This window comes from Thunnus thynnus, chromosome 1 (assembly GCF_963924715.1).
Source record: "Thunnus thynnus chromosome 1, fThuThy2.1, whole genome shotgun sequence".
Classification (NCBI taxonomy): Eukaryota; Metazoa; Chordata; class Actinopteri; order Scombriformes; family Scombridae; genus Thunnus; species Thunnus thynnus.
The window spans coordinates 23,003,753-23,018,708 of NC_089517.1; the positions used below are offsets into that span (position 1 = coordinate 23,003,753).

Below are 14,956 nucleotides of genomic sequence, written 5' to 3' on the forward strand. Positions count from 1 at the left end.
AAGGTGGAGTAAAATAAAATACAAAATATAAAGACAAAAACAGACGGAAGTTTTCCCTGCATAGTGACCTGTTAGCTGTCAGTCCCTGAACACAGCAGACACACTGGGACAGAAACACAGGCCGGTGTTCTCCACATGTTGGCTACCGTGTGCACTTCCCTATTCTGTGCTCTGTGTCCTGTCCAAGGTATGACGTCGCCCCGTCGCTCCAGCCAATCACTGCCAACTTTAGGCTGATGCTGAAGGGAAAGTTGCTGGTAAAAGAGCCGCAGATTTTTTTCCCCCCACTCTCATTGACATTTCAACTCCACGACGGATCCAAAGGTAGATAGATTTTTGAATCGGGACCTATAAGTTTCTGTCGCTGTGACACGAAGGGAAGATCCGGGGAGGAGAGAAGCGAATTTATACGCACAGGATACCGGTCATAGACGCGTCTGCTGCCTTTCATGCGGTGAGTTTGGACGGACATCGTGCCAGTTTCTTTTTAATATTTAAATCCCTGATGTGTTGGAAATCCTGCTTTTGAGAATATTTAAACGCTGCACAAGCGCGACACTTTTAACAAATCTCGCCAGTCAGGCACTAACTTGAACGTGCATGCTGATTGATTATAAGCCTGCGACATGGGCTAAAGTTAGGTAAAATTATTGGTTAAGTGCTTGCACGTTACTCTGTGTAGCCTACAGGAGGTGTGCACCCACACAAAGTTGAACACAGCGAGCTGACTTGGTTTTTGTTGTCATCTATCACACACGCATACAGCGTGTAATTAGCGATATTCACTGAGGAATTAAGCGCACGTCACTCCTTAAAAAGCGGCTATTATTGCAAGCTTTACGCTGGGGAAATTAAAGGCTTGGACCTGTACAGTAAACTGAATGTGGACGGGATCTATTCAGCTTTACTCGATCCATCAGCGCGCTGGAAATGACGCTGTCCATCAGCAGAATATGTGCAGGCTGCAGTTTTGCGCTTCATCGCGCTGTATCCGTGGGATTTGGGGGAAACACCTTGATATTTTTGGTTTATGCGTTAAGTTAAAGAAGTTATAGATCGTGTTGTAAAATTAGATATTTTAAAAGGTTTTGACAGCAACTTCCAAAAAAAAAAAAATGTCTCAAATTTTCAACTACAACGTAGCATGTAGGGAAATGACATGTGCGCCTTCGGGGTTTTTAGATTGATTTTGGTCTCTATATAAAATGGGTCTAGGCCTACTATATAGTATATATATTTACACTATACATTTATAGATGCTTATATATTTTTGAATTTTAGTCCCTCTTTTAACGACATGTGTTTCCAGATAGGAGATTATTTTCATCTCCTTTGGTAAGCATAATACAATCTGATTTCCAAACAGTAGCTGGGAGTCTTTGGATGCCCCGGGTTCAGGCGCTTGTATGTTTGGGTCCAGTGTTTCTTCATGTCACGCTTGCCGAGCAGCGCTGTGACACCATTAGCCCCGGTGTTTATCCCAGCCTTCAGCCTTTTGCCAGGAGAGGGCTTCTGTGGACTGTTACACCTTCTGTGTGCTACACAAGAAATCCCCGATCTGCTCCACCATGTCTTTCCACAAGTCAGTGAAGTGAGCGTGCACTGTGAAGGTTGAATTAGGCCATATAAAAACAATATTTGTATGAACTTATTTACAGTAGCTACAACCCATAATACATCCTGTTCTTACACAGTAGAGGAGAAAGAGGAGGTCAACTGAAAACAGCTGAAAATACAGTTAATGTAAAGACATGTAAACTAGTTTCTGTATTTAAGGCCTTTAGACCAAGGAGAATGAGGACCATGATAGAGTTATGTTTCCTCATATTTACTTAATGTGCTGAGAAATAAATCGGCATCAGCCTCAGCTCCGGGACGCGCTCCATGTGCCATTTAAAAAAAAAAAAGAAAAAAAAAAAAAACCAGTAGATTAATGAAAAATGTTCCCAAAAGTCGAACAAGCATGTAATTGTTTAATTATTGTTGATAAAAACAGAATTACACATTGTAAAAGTGCAGATGATTTATGCAAATTAGCCACCGACGTCCCCATGAATCTCTTTAGAGTTAATAAATCTGACAATCCGAGGCTGTTTGATGAATGACAAGTCAGCTCACCAAGAGAGCAGCACACAGATTCAGGTAGACATTTCTATTGTTTACTGTTTTTATAAAATACTGGTTGTTGTTGTTACTATTATTATTATTATTATTATTATTATTATTATTATTATTATTATTATTATTATTATTATTATTATTATTATCATTATCATCATCATCACTAAATAATAATAATAATTAGTAGTAGTAAAAAATATCATTTTAAATTACTTTGTTTTACTTTAAATTGATTCTATAACTCTCAAAATCACTATAATATTATCAGAAGGAATACTGTTAAAATTACCAGCTAATAATTATAGTTAATAATTGTCATCATCAACAAAAATAGTAGAAATGAAAGAGAAAAAATTATAATAATGTTTGTTTACTTGCTCAAAGGTGGTATATTAAAATGTGAGGCCTGTAAATGATCATTTTTAATAAGCAGCAGGTAGAGGTGGAATTTGTGGGAGGTAATAACAGTTAGGCCGCATTTATAATGTGCATGCAGCAGTGTCCTGAGACAAAACAAAACAAACAGGGGTTGGTGTTGTTCCTGAAGCAATTAACTAACTCATGCCTCCTTCTCTAACACAAGAATATAGATCACTGTGTTCCAATTCCTCTTTTTCAATTACATGAAGCAGCCCAGTCATCCTTTATTTACAGCATACAATCTTTTTCTAGCAGACCTCCTCAGATATCACCATAAAGAAAAGGTGATTAAACTATGACTTTCTGTAGGAGATCATCACAAAGGCAAACAACTATCAATAAAAGAAAAATCATTTAAAAAAATACACTTAAAAAAAATCAAACAGATTTTCAGAGAAAAACCTCAAATTTGCAGCACTAATTACACGATTTTTACACTACACGTGATGCATTTGCCTCATAAAGATTTATATCAGCCTGTAAAGGGTAAACTGTAATCCCAATTAAAAGCGATCTAAATTAGGTGGGTTTACCCTCCACTACATCCTTTCCCTGTCCAAAAACAATGTCACTGTTTTTCACTCCAGCTCCCTCCCCTTACGTTTCTTTCTTTCTTTTTTCTTCCTTCCTTTCTTTTTTTTTGTATTTAAAAGTTTCTAGAGGGGTACAAATACCACATTGCCTTGGGGGAAAATAGCGACCAGATTAGGCTTTCTTTTCAAGGCCTGTGACATTAGTTGCTGCTAATCCGAATTGGGCTAATTGCTTTCCCAACATCAGCCTTCCCGGTTTTTGCAGACTTCTGCAGCCACCCAGACTACCTCACAAAATCAGAGAAATATATAGAAAATATAGTTTCAAACAAGGCTCTTGATGATAAAGCTGTAGGCCTATACTTGACATACCAGAAGAGGTTGTGAGAAAAAAAAAAAATCTCTGGAGAGTGGAGACAACGAATTAGCTCTTGGAGCGGATTTACAGCTTAACCAAAGAAATCAATAACCTACTGGAGGTATTGTTTCCCAAAGAAAACTACTTGACACACTCATCGGGGAATCTGTCTTTCAGTGAAGCAGGTTAGTGGTGTGAATTTTTTTGACAGCTGCCGTCTGTGACAAGTGAGTGGCAATAACATTTACGCTAGAAAGGTAGACTACAACCACAAGAAATTAGTATCTATTAAACATAGATTGGTGATAGATGGAGATTTTCGCAATAGAGATTACATTTTCTGGAGGAGATGTTTCATTTTTGTCACCATTGAGCTCAGCTTATGTGTTGAAATCAGAGAATTAAACAACACTTCTATTACTTAAAACTGAAAAAAAAAAGGTTTTCCATTGGGTTGATGCTTCAACAGCTCTTATGCAGCTGTCCAAACCACATGCACTCACTGTGGCTGAGCGACATGAGGACGCATAGTTCAGTAAACACTGCAGGCTCTCAAAAAAAAGACACTGAGGTACTTTATTTTTTATTTTTTTGGTTAGACTGTTCCTCCAACTTTCATTCAATCCAGCTACAGGCGCCAAAAATGTTGGAAAATGATGCTGCCCTATTAGATCTCTAGAAAATAGTCAAATGAAAAGTTAAACTCTGCATGATGACTCCTGTATGTTCAGTCATTTACAGTAACTCATAACTAACACGAGGTTCCCTCATAGCACAAACTCCTATCGGGTGGCTGGAGGAGGGAGGGGAGGTGGAGGTGGGGGGGTGTTTGTGGTCTAATGCATGTCTAATAGGGGGGTCCTTGACGTGAAAATGTTTGCCTCCCCCCCCCTCCCTCCTCTCTTGCTGATATAAGCTGCGAGCATTCACGGTAGGCCTATAGGCTGAGCCACCAGTCTAAGTGAGTAGAAACAATGCAGGAAGGAGAAACAGATGAATGTGCTCGTTTAGTTTACGGGTTGTTTGATGAAGGAGTATTGGCCAAAGTGTTGTTCCTCACCGCGGGACCCTCGGTGACAGTTTGAGCCGGTCCTCTCAGCTCATTATCTCGCCGGCCCACTGAGGGCCCCATTCAAGCCGGGCAGTCCCTCTCTCTCTCTCTCTCTCTGTCTCTCTCTCTCTCTCTCTCTCTCCCCCTTCCTCCCTCCCTCCCTCTCACCCTCTCTCTCTCTCTGGCAGCGTCGTTTGTCTACTCATTGAACCCATAGTCAGGAATGCGATGGTTGTTAGGGAGTCCTCTTTCACCTCCAAAGTGTTTTATTGATGAGCTCTGACTTCTCCTACTTTTTCACATGTCAAAGAAAGTCAAGTGTAGGCCTCCATGACTTCATTTCATGGCCTCCCATCCCTAAAAAAAAGCTATTTCTCTCCCCTCCCCCTGCTTATGCCTGTCCCTCTCCTCTCTCTCTCTCTCCCTCTCTCTCTCTCTCTCTCTGCCCTTTCATGCACCCCCTTTTCTGCTTTAGTTTGGCTTCCACGTCCATACAACCCTCATTCTCTTCCCTTCGGTTCTCTTCCTTTGGAGTAAGCGACGGGGCTCCTCAGTGCTGAGACTGGTGCTGCCCAAAGCTCCGAGTGTATACTCAAACACGGGCGCAGAGGGGTTGCTTTTGGGTGCGTTGAGGTGTGCGTTAATAGCCAGTCATTCAACCAGCGCAGTTCGGGAGCGTGTGGCCATGGCTACACAGTCATTTGCTTTACTTTATTTACGCGTGCTATTTGCTGTCAGGTCGCAGGAGTGACGTCGCCTTGCCTCGCAAATGTGTCCATAAAAAGCACCCGAGCTTGCCTAAAGGCTGCGCTCTTTACGCATGGCGTTCTTGTTGACAGGAGGGGTAAGGCTATTCAGGGGAAGGTGATACCCAAAAGAATCAACAAAAGCACGTGGTGGACATTTTTTTTTTTTTTTTTTTTTTTGATGGTTTTTAGTGAGGGAGGGCCGTCACAAAGTTTACATGTTCCCATGTGGAGCTTTAAAGCTAAAGAGCAACTTTCCCCCCCAACTAAGCTGCATTACTCTGCAGCAGCAGCAAAGTTTCCATTCAGGGATGTTTTGGGGACTTCAGATGTTTGTTTTTTTTAAATTTTATTTATTTTGCCGTAATATAGAGCTAATTTGTGTGTTATTTGTTGTCATAAGCAAACTTACGTATCATTGCTTAAAAGGAGAACAAAACTAGTACAAGGTATTTGAACATTTTGTGTTTTTCAAAGTGCAAATTGTTGTCACACGTGGATGCAGAACCAAGAATAAAAAAAACAAAACAAATAAAAAACAGAGGTGACATTTAGCAACGTGTCCCCAGACTTTTCCACAGCATAATTACATGCGCCTCTATAACATTAATCGCATCTGTAGAGCACCGACTGCTTGATTAAAGGCACGCTGCAGCTCTTTGTGATTTTAATTTGGTGTTACGATTCACGTGTGGGAAGCTCCACTGCTAGTTTCTGTCCCCTCACAGCTCAAGCTAGCCTCAGGTTTTGAGCTGAACATGCCTGAGATTCCCTCCGCGGACCCAATTCAGCCTGGAAGAAGGAGCTTCCCGTCCAATAGGCATTTCCGAGGCAGTTGCTTTGCAATAGGGAAATATTCAGCAAGTGAGCGCTGGGTATTTGCATGCGTGGGCTGATTAGTGGGTTGGGAAGACGAGACTCTCTCTCTTTCTCTCTCTCTCTCTCTCTCTCTCTCTCTCCCTCTCCCTCTCTCTCTCTCTTTCTCGCTGTGACTCGGCCCCGTTTCCCGCTCTGGCTGTGGTGCAGGGGGAAGTGTTTATATGGGGGATGATGACAGAGGTCGGGTCGCGCTAATGGGCCAGTGAAGAGCGGCGGAGGGAGGCGAGGCGAAGCGAGGCGCACACAGCAGACCAGGAACACATACATTAATACACTTGTTCCATCACCAATCAGCATAGGTGTGTTCATTCTCTTACCCCCACCTCTTTCTACCACTACCCTCCTACCCTCTCTTCCTCCCTCCTCTCTGTGTCTCTCTCTCTCTTTCTCTTCCCCACTCTCTCTCTTTCCGACTCTCTCATTCGCTCTCTCACACGCCAGCGCACATCCTCGCCAAACTCCGTGCGTCCTGACATCTGAGTTCACTGTCAATCTCTGTCTCCTTCGCAGGGATATCCCCTCCGTCTCCGCCGAAGACCACTGGAAACTAATTTTTCCCTCTTCTAAACTTCCGGAAAGAGACTGATCCTGGTCGGCTTTTTTTTTTCTTTCTGTGGTGTGGAGAACTAGGCTGTAGCCTATAGTTTGCCAAGGACTTTGACAACAACGCAGGATGCCCCAAAAAGGTGAGATCCTGACTAAAAGTTTGTCTGTGCTGTTAAATTATGGAGTTACTATTTGGGACATATAATATATTTCTATTATTATTTTTAGGCTGTTATTGTTATTATTATTATTGTTATTATCATTATTATCATTCTTATTATTATTATTAGGTTAGTATTATTATAAGTAATTTATTCTCGGCCGTAGGAGGAGGTTTAGCAGTGGGGTGTGTTGTGGCTGTTTTATCGTTTGGACTGTGCAGCCTGTCTTCTGACTGGACTCTTCCCCCAAAAAAGTGCGAACAGCCTTTAGCGTCTCTGTCTGTTTTATCTGCTCGATTTTTTTTTGTTGTTGTGTTTATAGGCCTTACGGATAGCTTACCGCTTATTTATGACAGCAAAGAGTAAAAAGTCACGTTGGGCCAGGACAGTGATCATCGTGGAGAATGGGGCGCAATGACCCGTTGAGGAAAGGTGTCAGATTGATTCATGCAGGCGAGTCACCCAAGCGCCTTCTCACAAAAAAAAAACCCCTCCATGAAACGAGAGGAGGCCGGTTTTAGCGTGTTTGTTTGTGTGTCAGAGAAAATACAACTTTCCCCCTTTTTTTTTTTTTTACTCTAAGCTGCCTCAGTCTGCCTTTTAATAACAGCGCGCCACTACATTTCCATTTTAGCAGTTAAAACTGTGTAGTATTTGAAAAACAATCAGAGAGCAACACTGACAGACCGATCATGTGAAGTAATGTTTCATGCAAAATACAGATTGCTGCTGCTTTGAAACCGTTTTTACAAAACAAGTAGACATATTTATAATAATTCTAAAAAAAATCATTCATTTCCTGTATTTATTCAATTTATTTTTAATTTTTAAATATAAAATAAAAGCTCCCCTCAAAAAAAGAAATAAAAATAAAAAAGACTGATAACAAAACCCCACCAGGCCTATAGATTAATATGTTGAGATGCACTTAATTGAGTTGACATTAAACCGATTGGCTGCACAACTATAACTAAATGTATTCTAACACACAAAAATATTTTTTAAAGTCATCTTCATGTGTGTATGTATATATATGTACATATTCTCTGTTAGCTTGCAGCTCGGCCATTGTAGTCAAGGCCTACATGAACTATTTCTGCATATGAATGTTGTGAGCGCAGGATCCAGCGGCCAGAATAAGCATGTTGAATTAAGACATTGTTGTTACGGATTACTAAAGGAAAAGAAATGCAGATTAGACCGTAGTTAACCTCTGGAACAACAACGTTTGAGCTTTCGACCTTAAATAAATGATTAACCACTTGGACCATACAGGGCTAAAAGCTACTGACTGCAGTCTGTTCTCAGCCTGGTCAGACTTAGCTGAATAATTATTTTATCCATATCAAATTAAACATCATGACATTAAGCCAAAAAGAACAGTATCTAAATTAGTTGCTTTGGTAATTTTAGCTTATGCCAAACAGGCTAACTCGGGCTATGTGGGGCAGTGTGATGGAATCTGAATTTGATTAATGACCGAGCAGCCTATTTGTTAAAACACCAAAGAAAGCTACAATCCAAATGCAATGGCGGCCCTATGCGTGCATCTCACAAACTAGCCTTGGACTAAACACAGCCTGTTAGACGTCGGTATTAGGCCATTTTGCTCTGCACACAACACAACTTTGCATGGAGGGAGAAAATGAAAACTTCAGACTTCTCCCTCTCTGGCCCCCTTTTTATCTGTTCTCCATTCAATAGCTTCTTTAATGCATTTGTCTTTTCCAATTGAGCGCCCTACTGCGCTGTTGTGTCTTTAAACCCGCTTTACAACCCGCACCAGCAGCACAAAATAACCACCAAATATTTATAACAAGAAATTACTTTTTACATTTTTTTTCTTTAAAAAAAAAAAAAAAAAAGGAGGGCAAACAAAACCCACATTCACACAGTAGCGGCATCGGGGGTCACGGTCGTGTGTGTATGTGTGTCAGTGTGTGTGTGTGTGTGTGTGTGTGTGTGTGTGTGTGTGTGAATGGTCCCGGAGGGGGTGGATGCATGCCTCCGGCTCTTTGTATTAATCTGAACTTGTTGGTGTGTTTAGTGGGGAAGCTGTGTGTTTCTAGTCGCAGAGGCCGAGTTTTCGCCCCGGGTTTGAGGTATATGGAGGCAGAAAAGGGGGTGCATTGTTGGAGTCCAGCAGGCTTTGTACACCAGCTTTGTACCCCCTCCTGGTCTGGACTTTTGCAGAGCAGTGAGGCGAGGTAGACAACGTGTGTCACTGTACAATTTCCACGATAGACTCCACAAGAGGGGGGGGATCAAGTTTGAAAAAAACATATATTTATATATAGAAGCCCCTTACTGAGACGATGAGGGCTGATTTCTTTATCTGAACTAAAAAGAAACCCTTTTGAAAGAAAACGTACAGGCCCAATATCACGACTATAGGCTGTTAGGGTTAATTTATTCTGACAAGTGCTTTCGGAAACAGGCCCCATTAAAGATGTTAAAATAATGTTGTCCCGTGTCACTTTTAATTTCTGTGCTTGGCAGCAACATTCAGGTGCATCTTAATGTAGATACAGTAGCTTTAAAGTACATCAGTATAGCTGTGGCTGTGCTAATGTGTTGTTTTGCTTTGTCCTATAGGGAGACATTAAGTAGTGAAAACGGCAGATGATTGACTAAATTGTAATAGAGTGGACAGTCAACTCTGTTTCCAGGCAAGTTTAATTAATACTGAAATACATACATACACTGAGGATGTGAAATTCATTATGCATCTATTATGTTTTAAGCACCAGATCCGCAAAAATTCAAATCGAACGAGATGAGAAACTGTATTTCTTTTTTTTAAAGAAAAATGTTGCAAATAATTTGACTTTTTAAAAAAAATAAATCTTTGTTTATGTTTTGATGCTAACCACTTTTGTTATTTCCTTGTGACGCTTAGAATACCACAACCAAGCCACGTGGGAGTCTGGCGTAGCCTCAATGATGCAGAACAGTAAGTTGTTTTTTTGTTTTTTTTGAACATTTATTTGTGTGGATACTTTGATTACAACCGCAAGTTTTAATGTGGTTGCATGGAAGCAACACCCACTGACATTATGCACTGGTTGTTATAGCGCAATAACTTTAGGAGCACTTTAAAAGGAGGAAAAGGAAATGTAATGTACATGCATAAATATGCATGACTTTGAGGTGCAGGGGCGACATATTCGCAGTTATTTGATGGTCGTTTCATTGCTGTTAATTTATTTTTTTTATTTATTTATTTTTTTTTTGCAATGATAGGTAGGCAAGTTATTATTGAACAAGTTAATCACACGTCGTCCTGCTCCAGAGAGAGAGAGAGAGAGGGAGAGGGAGAGAGAGAGGGGGGGGGGAGAGAGAGGGAGAATAGAGGGGGTTGGGTTGAGAGGGAGATTTTTGTTTCTGCTTGAGTTGGTATTAAATAATTGCACAGCCGTCTGCATTAGCGTTAGAGCTGGCTGCCAGGCTGCATACAAGATTAGCTGCGTAGAGAAGAGCCCTGCATGAAACATGAGGAATAGCAATAATGTCTTATGTAGATTAGTCCATATTCTTCACGGACAGACAGCATGAACTAGAAAGAAAATGCTCATATTATAACCGCGGGCCTCACAGTTAGGTGCAGGCTGAGCTCACAGCGGAAGATAAATATTAACAACCATATTGTCGTGGGTGCCAATCAAAAATATGGTAGATGAAGTTGCTTATAGGGCCTCTGTGTTTTTTTAAAGTGGCCCATGAGTTGAATATTGTCTTATTGCTGGTGTGTTCAAACCAAAAAGGATAAACATGAAACATTTTCTCTCTTGCTGCTGGACAAGAGGTGTATGACATCTGTGATGAAGGTGTGTGGAATAATTTTATTATATTATTCTCCATATACCTTGATGACGTGTCTGTGCTGTAATCTGTGCGCATTAGTCAAAATATGTTTGAAGCCAATGTTGGATTATGACAGTCTGGGGTTGATTTTTATTTAATGTGTAGAGGTGTGATTCATTGTATAAAAAGACCTGTGATGAAAAAAAACATAAATACTTTTACAAACTGGTGGCATGAGCTCCTTATTTTACAGGCCGGAGCGCTACGCTTCGATTGCGCAATGGCAAAGGATTTTTTTTTTTTTTTTTTTTGCTTGCCAGTTGTCCATTATAGAGATGATGGGGCCTTATCAAAGCTGTGTACAATACCCTGTGCTCCTGCTTTGCTGCGGATTGATGTTAATGGGATGCTCCCCTGGCTTGGCGTGTGATGTCTGGTGCGAATTGCCGAGGAGATATCATTGGGCCCGGCCCTTTGGGTTGTCTAAAGGTCGCGACGGCCTCGGTGGCTTTTGTGCTAATAACTCCTGGGTGTATATGGTGGGGAGCGTCCAAATTGACACCATATGTTTTCCTATTAGTCGACTTGCAATAGAATACAAGGCGCATAATCAGCGCCAGCGGGCGAGATCGACTCTGGGCACTTGAGGGAATTGTGCCATGATTAAGACTTAACCTTAGGAGAGTTTGATTTTTATGTGATGTCCTTATCTGACGGTTTTATCGATCCGGAGGATTTATATGATAGTTATAAATCAGAGGTGATGGAGCAGCCCTGGAAAACCCCGCAGAGCAGGGGGGCTGCTTAATGCGGGTAGGCCAATTTCAGCGTAAGAAGTCTATTAATTCCACTTAATCCTGGAATTACCAAAGAGCAGGAGGGATGATAATGGATTTACTATCAATCAGATCCACGCTGGAAGATTATTACACATAGCGACCAAAAGGGATATGTTACTCAGTTAAACAGGTTTATTTTCACTCGCCTATATGCGGGCCCTTTGGAACATTTAAATAAAATAAAGGCTGTAGTTTAGAGCAGAGTGCTGTGACATATTTCAGAGTAAAGACGCCCACCGATTGCACACAACAGGACTGCAGTGGCTGTGAGCATTTGTTGTCAAATACAAACAAGGGGGGAAAAAACTGCATGTCACTTTTAATATGTTAAGAATCCAGGCGCGCCCTCGTTTCTGTGACCGCGCGTAGCCCCTGGCCACCTTAAAACGAAGTCTCCCTCGGAGGGTAAACGAGTTGCGTCCAATTTTGTCTGAGTGATATCCAAATGCAGACAGAAAGGGTCGTTTTATCATGCTACTATTTGTCGTGACGATGCGATTTTCAAAAGCAGAGCGGTGTCATAAAGTGACATGCCTGCCACAAGTGCTCCAACTGATCTTTTCAATTAGCCTCCCATGCATGATCCGAGGCGACTTCCGCCTATTTCCAGAAATTAAGCTCAAACTTGACGTGCAGCTAGCTTTATTTTAAAGACAAATGTCAGGCAGGCTCATCATATTTTCCCCCTCTTCTATATTTGGAGCTTATTTATTGCTAAGGAGCCTCTGCTCCCGGAGTCAATGTACCGGGCGGCAGCGCAGGGGAAGGCAGCGGAGAAACAGAGAGCAGCTCAGGCACTCCGGGGAGTCAGCTCTCCCTTTTGGCTTCAGGTTTGCGGGCTTATTCTGTGCTTTAGAGAGATACCATAGAACAATTTTAGCAAAAAGCAATCTTTTTAGACGATAACCCATTATTTTTGAGCAAGTATCCCATGTGGTGTCTATCCTATTGATGCGTAATTATTGTGCGTTTTGAAGGACTATCATAGAAAGGACTTGTCGATTTAGCGTTACTTTACAAAAAAAGCTGTGCCTTTTGAATGAAAGCTCATTTAATACATTATTTCATGTCTAGTGTTTTATGTGATTGTCGCTGTCTGCTGGTTATTATTTGGAGGATAGTTTATGAGTGAGGTGCTGGTCTTGGAGATGCGCAGCTGTACATGAAGGGATGGATAACGGTGCGAATGCTTTAATACCCAAGTTTGCTGTTTTGATAAAAGGTTTGTAGAATATCCTCGAGGGCAGAGGAGCGACTGAGTTGTTAATTTAATATTAGAAATAAGACGTTGAGATGTTTTAGTTTATCTGAGGCTACTGATGTTTCATCCATGTTCTGCATGTCTTACTAAATAACTGCGCAGTTTGGATTGTACCGAGCGCTGTGACAATTTCTTAAAACTATTCTTTTATCAGTGCACTCCGGTTTAAGACACTTTTTTTCTGTTTTACAACAATGAGAATTCTTTTTTTTTTGAAGACAACTGCAATGTACCTCTGTGTGCTATCTTCATGTTTCACCTTTAACTCGGTTATCTTGTGCGCTTGTATAATTCTTTTCACCATTCAATGAAAATCATTTGCTTTATCACACATGTTTTAATTGAACTCGTAATATGATGTGATGACTGCGATGCTTTTGTCTCCATGTAGGTCACAGTGGCGTAAACCAGCTTGGTGGTGTGTTTGTTAATGGTAGACCGCTGCCGGATTCCACCAGGCAGAAAATAGTTGAACTTGCTCACAGTGGTGCTCGACCCTGCGACATCTCCAGGATACTGCAGGTGACAAACACGCTTCTTTTTGATCCGAAAACTGACTTTGTTCTGAATGCAAACTATACTTTGAAATTTTTTTTTTTACAATTGTTGCAAAATATGAAAGACATCATGGTATGATTTTCACATGAAATTAAGCCTAAATGCTGCTGTGATCGTCTTAAGTCAATATAATTCTTATTAATTAGTTGAATCATTTTTATTAACTGGAAATGTAACAAGGCCGACAGAAAGGAAAGTAATCTGCCTGCTCTTATAATGAATAAATCTATTGTAGGAAATGCCTAATATACCATTCAAGGCATATTTTTTGTGTTTATAGACCCATGATGAAGTCCAAGTGCTGGACAGTGAAAAGGTGATAATTATTTGACGCCATCTTAGAAATTCCGCTAATAGTCCTAAATAATGTATGTCAATTGTGTCTTTTGTTTTCTATCCAGGTATCCAACGGCTGTGTGAGCAAGATCCTGGGCAGATATTATGAAACGGGCTCCATAAGACCGAGAGCAATAGGCGGCAGCAAGCCCAGGGTCGCCACTCCAGAGGTGGTCGCGAAAATCGCGCAGTACAAGCGGGAGTGTCCGTCTATCTTCGCGTGGGAGATCCGTGACAGACTTCTGTCGGAGGGGATCTGCACCAACGACAATATACCCAGTGTAAGTGTATTGACTGTAAGTTATGTGCATGATTTAATTTGCCACATGAAATGACTTTTTTTTCTCATGCAGTGGAGGAAAAGGAGATGGGCAACCAACCATTCAGTCTTATTAAATACAGTGCGTTTCAAAGTGTGGGGCACGCATTACTGCATATGTGATCACCCAAACATACAGTCAATTAAAGGGAGCTCGTTGTCCATTTTTTTTGTGCGCTTTACAGGAACATCCTCCTGCGCAGATTTATAATTATTATAAGATGTGTGTGTGTGTGTGTGTGTGTGTGTGTGTGTGTGTGTGTGCTGTGAACCCGCTGCACGCCGCGTATAAACACACTGCTCCATCTGAGATCTAATCCTAATCTTATCATATGTAATTTGTCATTCAGGTGTCATCGATAAACAGAGTCCTCCGCAACCTGGCTAGTGAAAAGCAACAGATGGGCGCAGATGGCATGTATGACAAGCTGAGAATGCTCAACGGTCAGACAGGAACTTGGGGGACCCGGCCCGGCTGGTACCCCGGAACATCAGTGCCAGGGCAGCCCAACCAAGGTGAGCCTCATTATCACACAGTGGCAATAAAGACACCTTGACGCATGCATAGTTGTACTGGTGGACGCATTTGGTTAATGTATCTCAAAAGTAAGGCGACAACGGGGCGAGCAAAGTTTGATTTGACCCTTATTTGGATTCTCAGACTTGGTTAATATTTATAGTAAGTCACACACACACACACAAAAAAAGTCTATATATGTTGGAGATGCACAAAGATTAATGTGAACTCCACAGAGGTCACCATCAAATATATGAATAGTTTTACAGCTTACTATTCCAGTGGTTCCGGTCAACGGCTCTGTTTGCAGGAAGGCATTGTATTGGCAATGCTTTGATGCCCTGAACAAGACCCCCAATTAAGACTAGTCGATTAGAGGAAGCCAGCATAGGCCATGCATGCAGTCTCAATGCCTCCACTGTCCCAGACATGGATGTGCGTGACAGCGGCTTGTCCTTTCAGCAGAGGTGTCCATCCAACAGCCTGCATTTTCCTCCCCTCCTGATG

General features: G+C 41.5%; 1 protein-coding gene across 7 annotated transcripts in view; it reads left to right on the top strand.

Moving 5' to 3' along the window:
• The window catches only part of pax6b (paired box 6b), a 40,041-nt gene that overhangs the window by 17,455 nt on the left and 7,630 nt on the right, over positions 1 to 14,956 (top strand). For 3 of the 7 annotated variants that reach the window (XM_067591316.1, XM_067591331.1, XM_067591323.1), the window contains 6 exons: positions 6,619 to 6,794; positions 9,715 to 9,768; positions 13,111 to 13,241; positions 13,558 to 13,593; positions 13,679 to 13,894; positions 14,283 to 14,448. In XM_067591316.1, coding sequence (XP_067447417.1) covers positions 6,782 to 6,794; positions 9,715 to 9,768; positions 13,111 to 13,241; positions 13,558 to 13,593; positions 13,679 to 13,894; positions 14,283 to 14,448 — 616 coding nt within the window. In that variant the 5' untranslated portion in view covers positions 6,619 to 6,781. Of the gene's footprint in view, positions 1 to 229; positions 455 to 4,813; positions 6,408 to 6,618; positions 6,795 to 9,410; positions 9,485 to 9,714; positions 9,769 to 13,110; positions 13,242 to 13,557; positions 13,594 to 13,678; positions 13,895 to 14,282; positions 14,449 to 14,956 lie in introns of those variants that run through there. The other 4 variants (XM_067591360.1, XM_067591326.1, XM_067591340.1 and 1 more) reach the window with 4 other exon arrangements.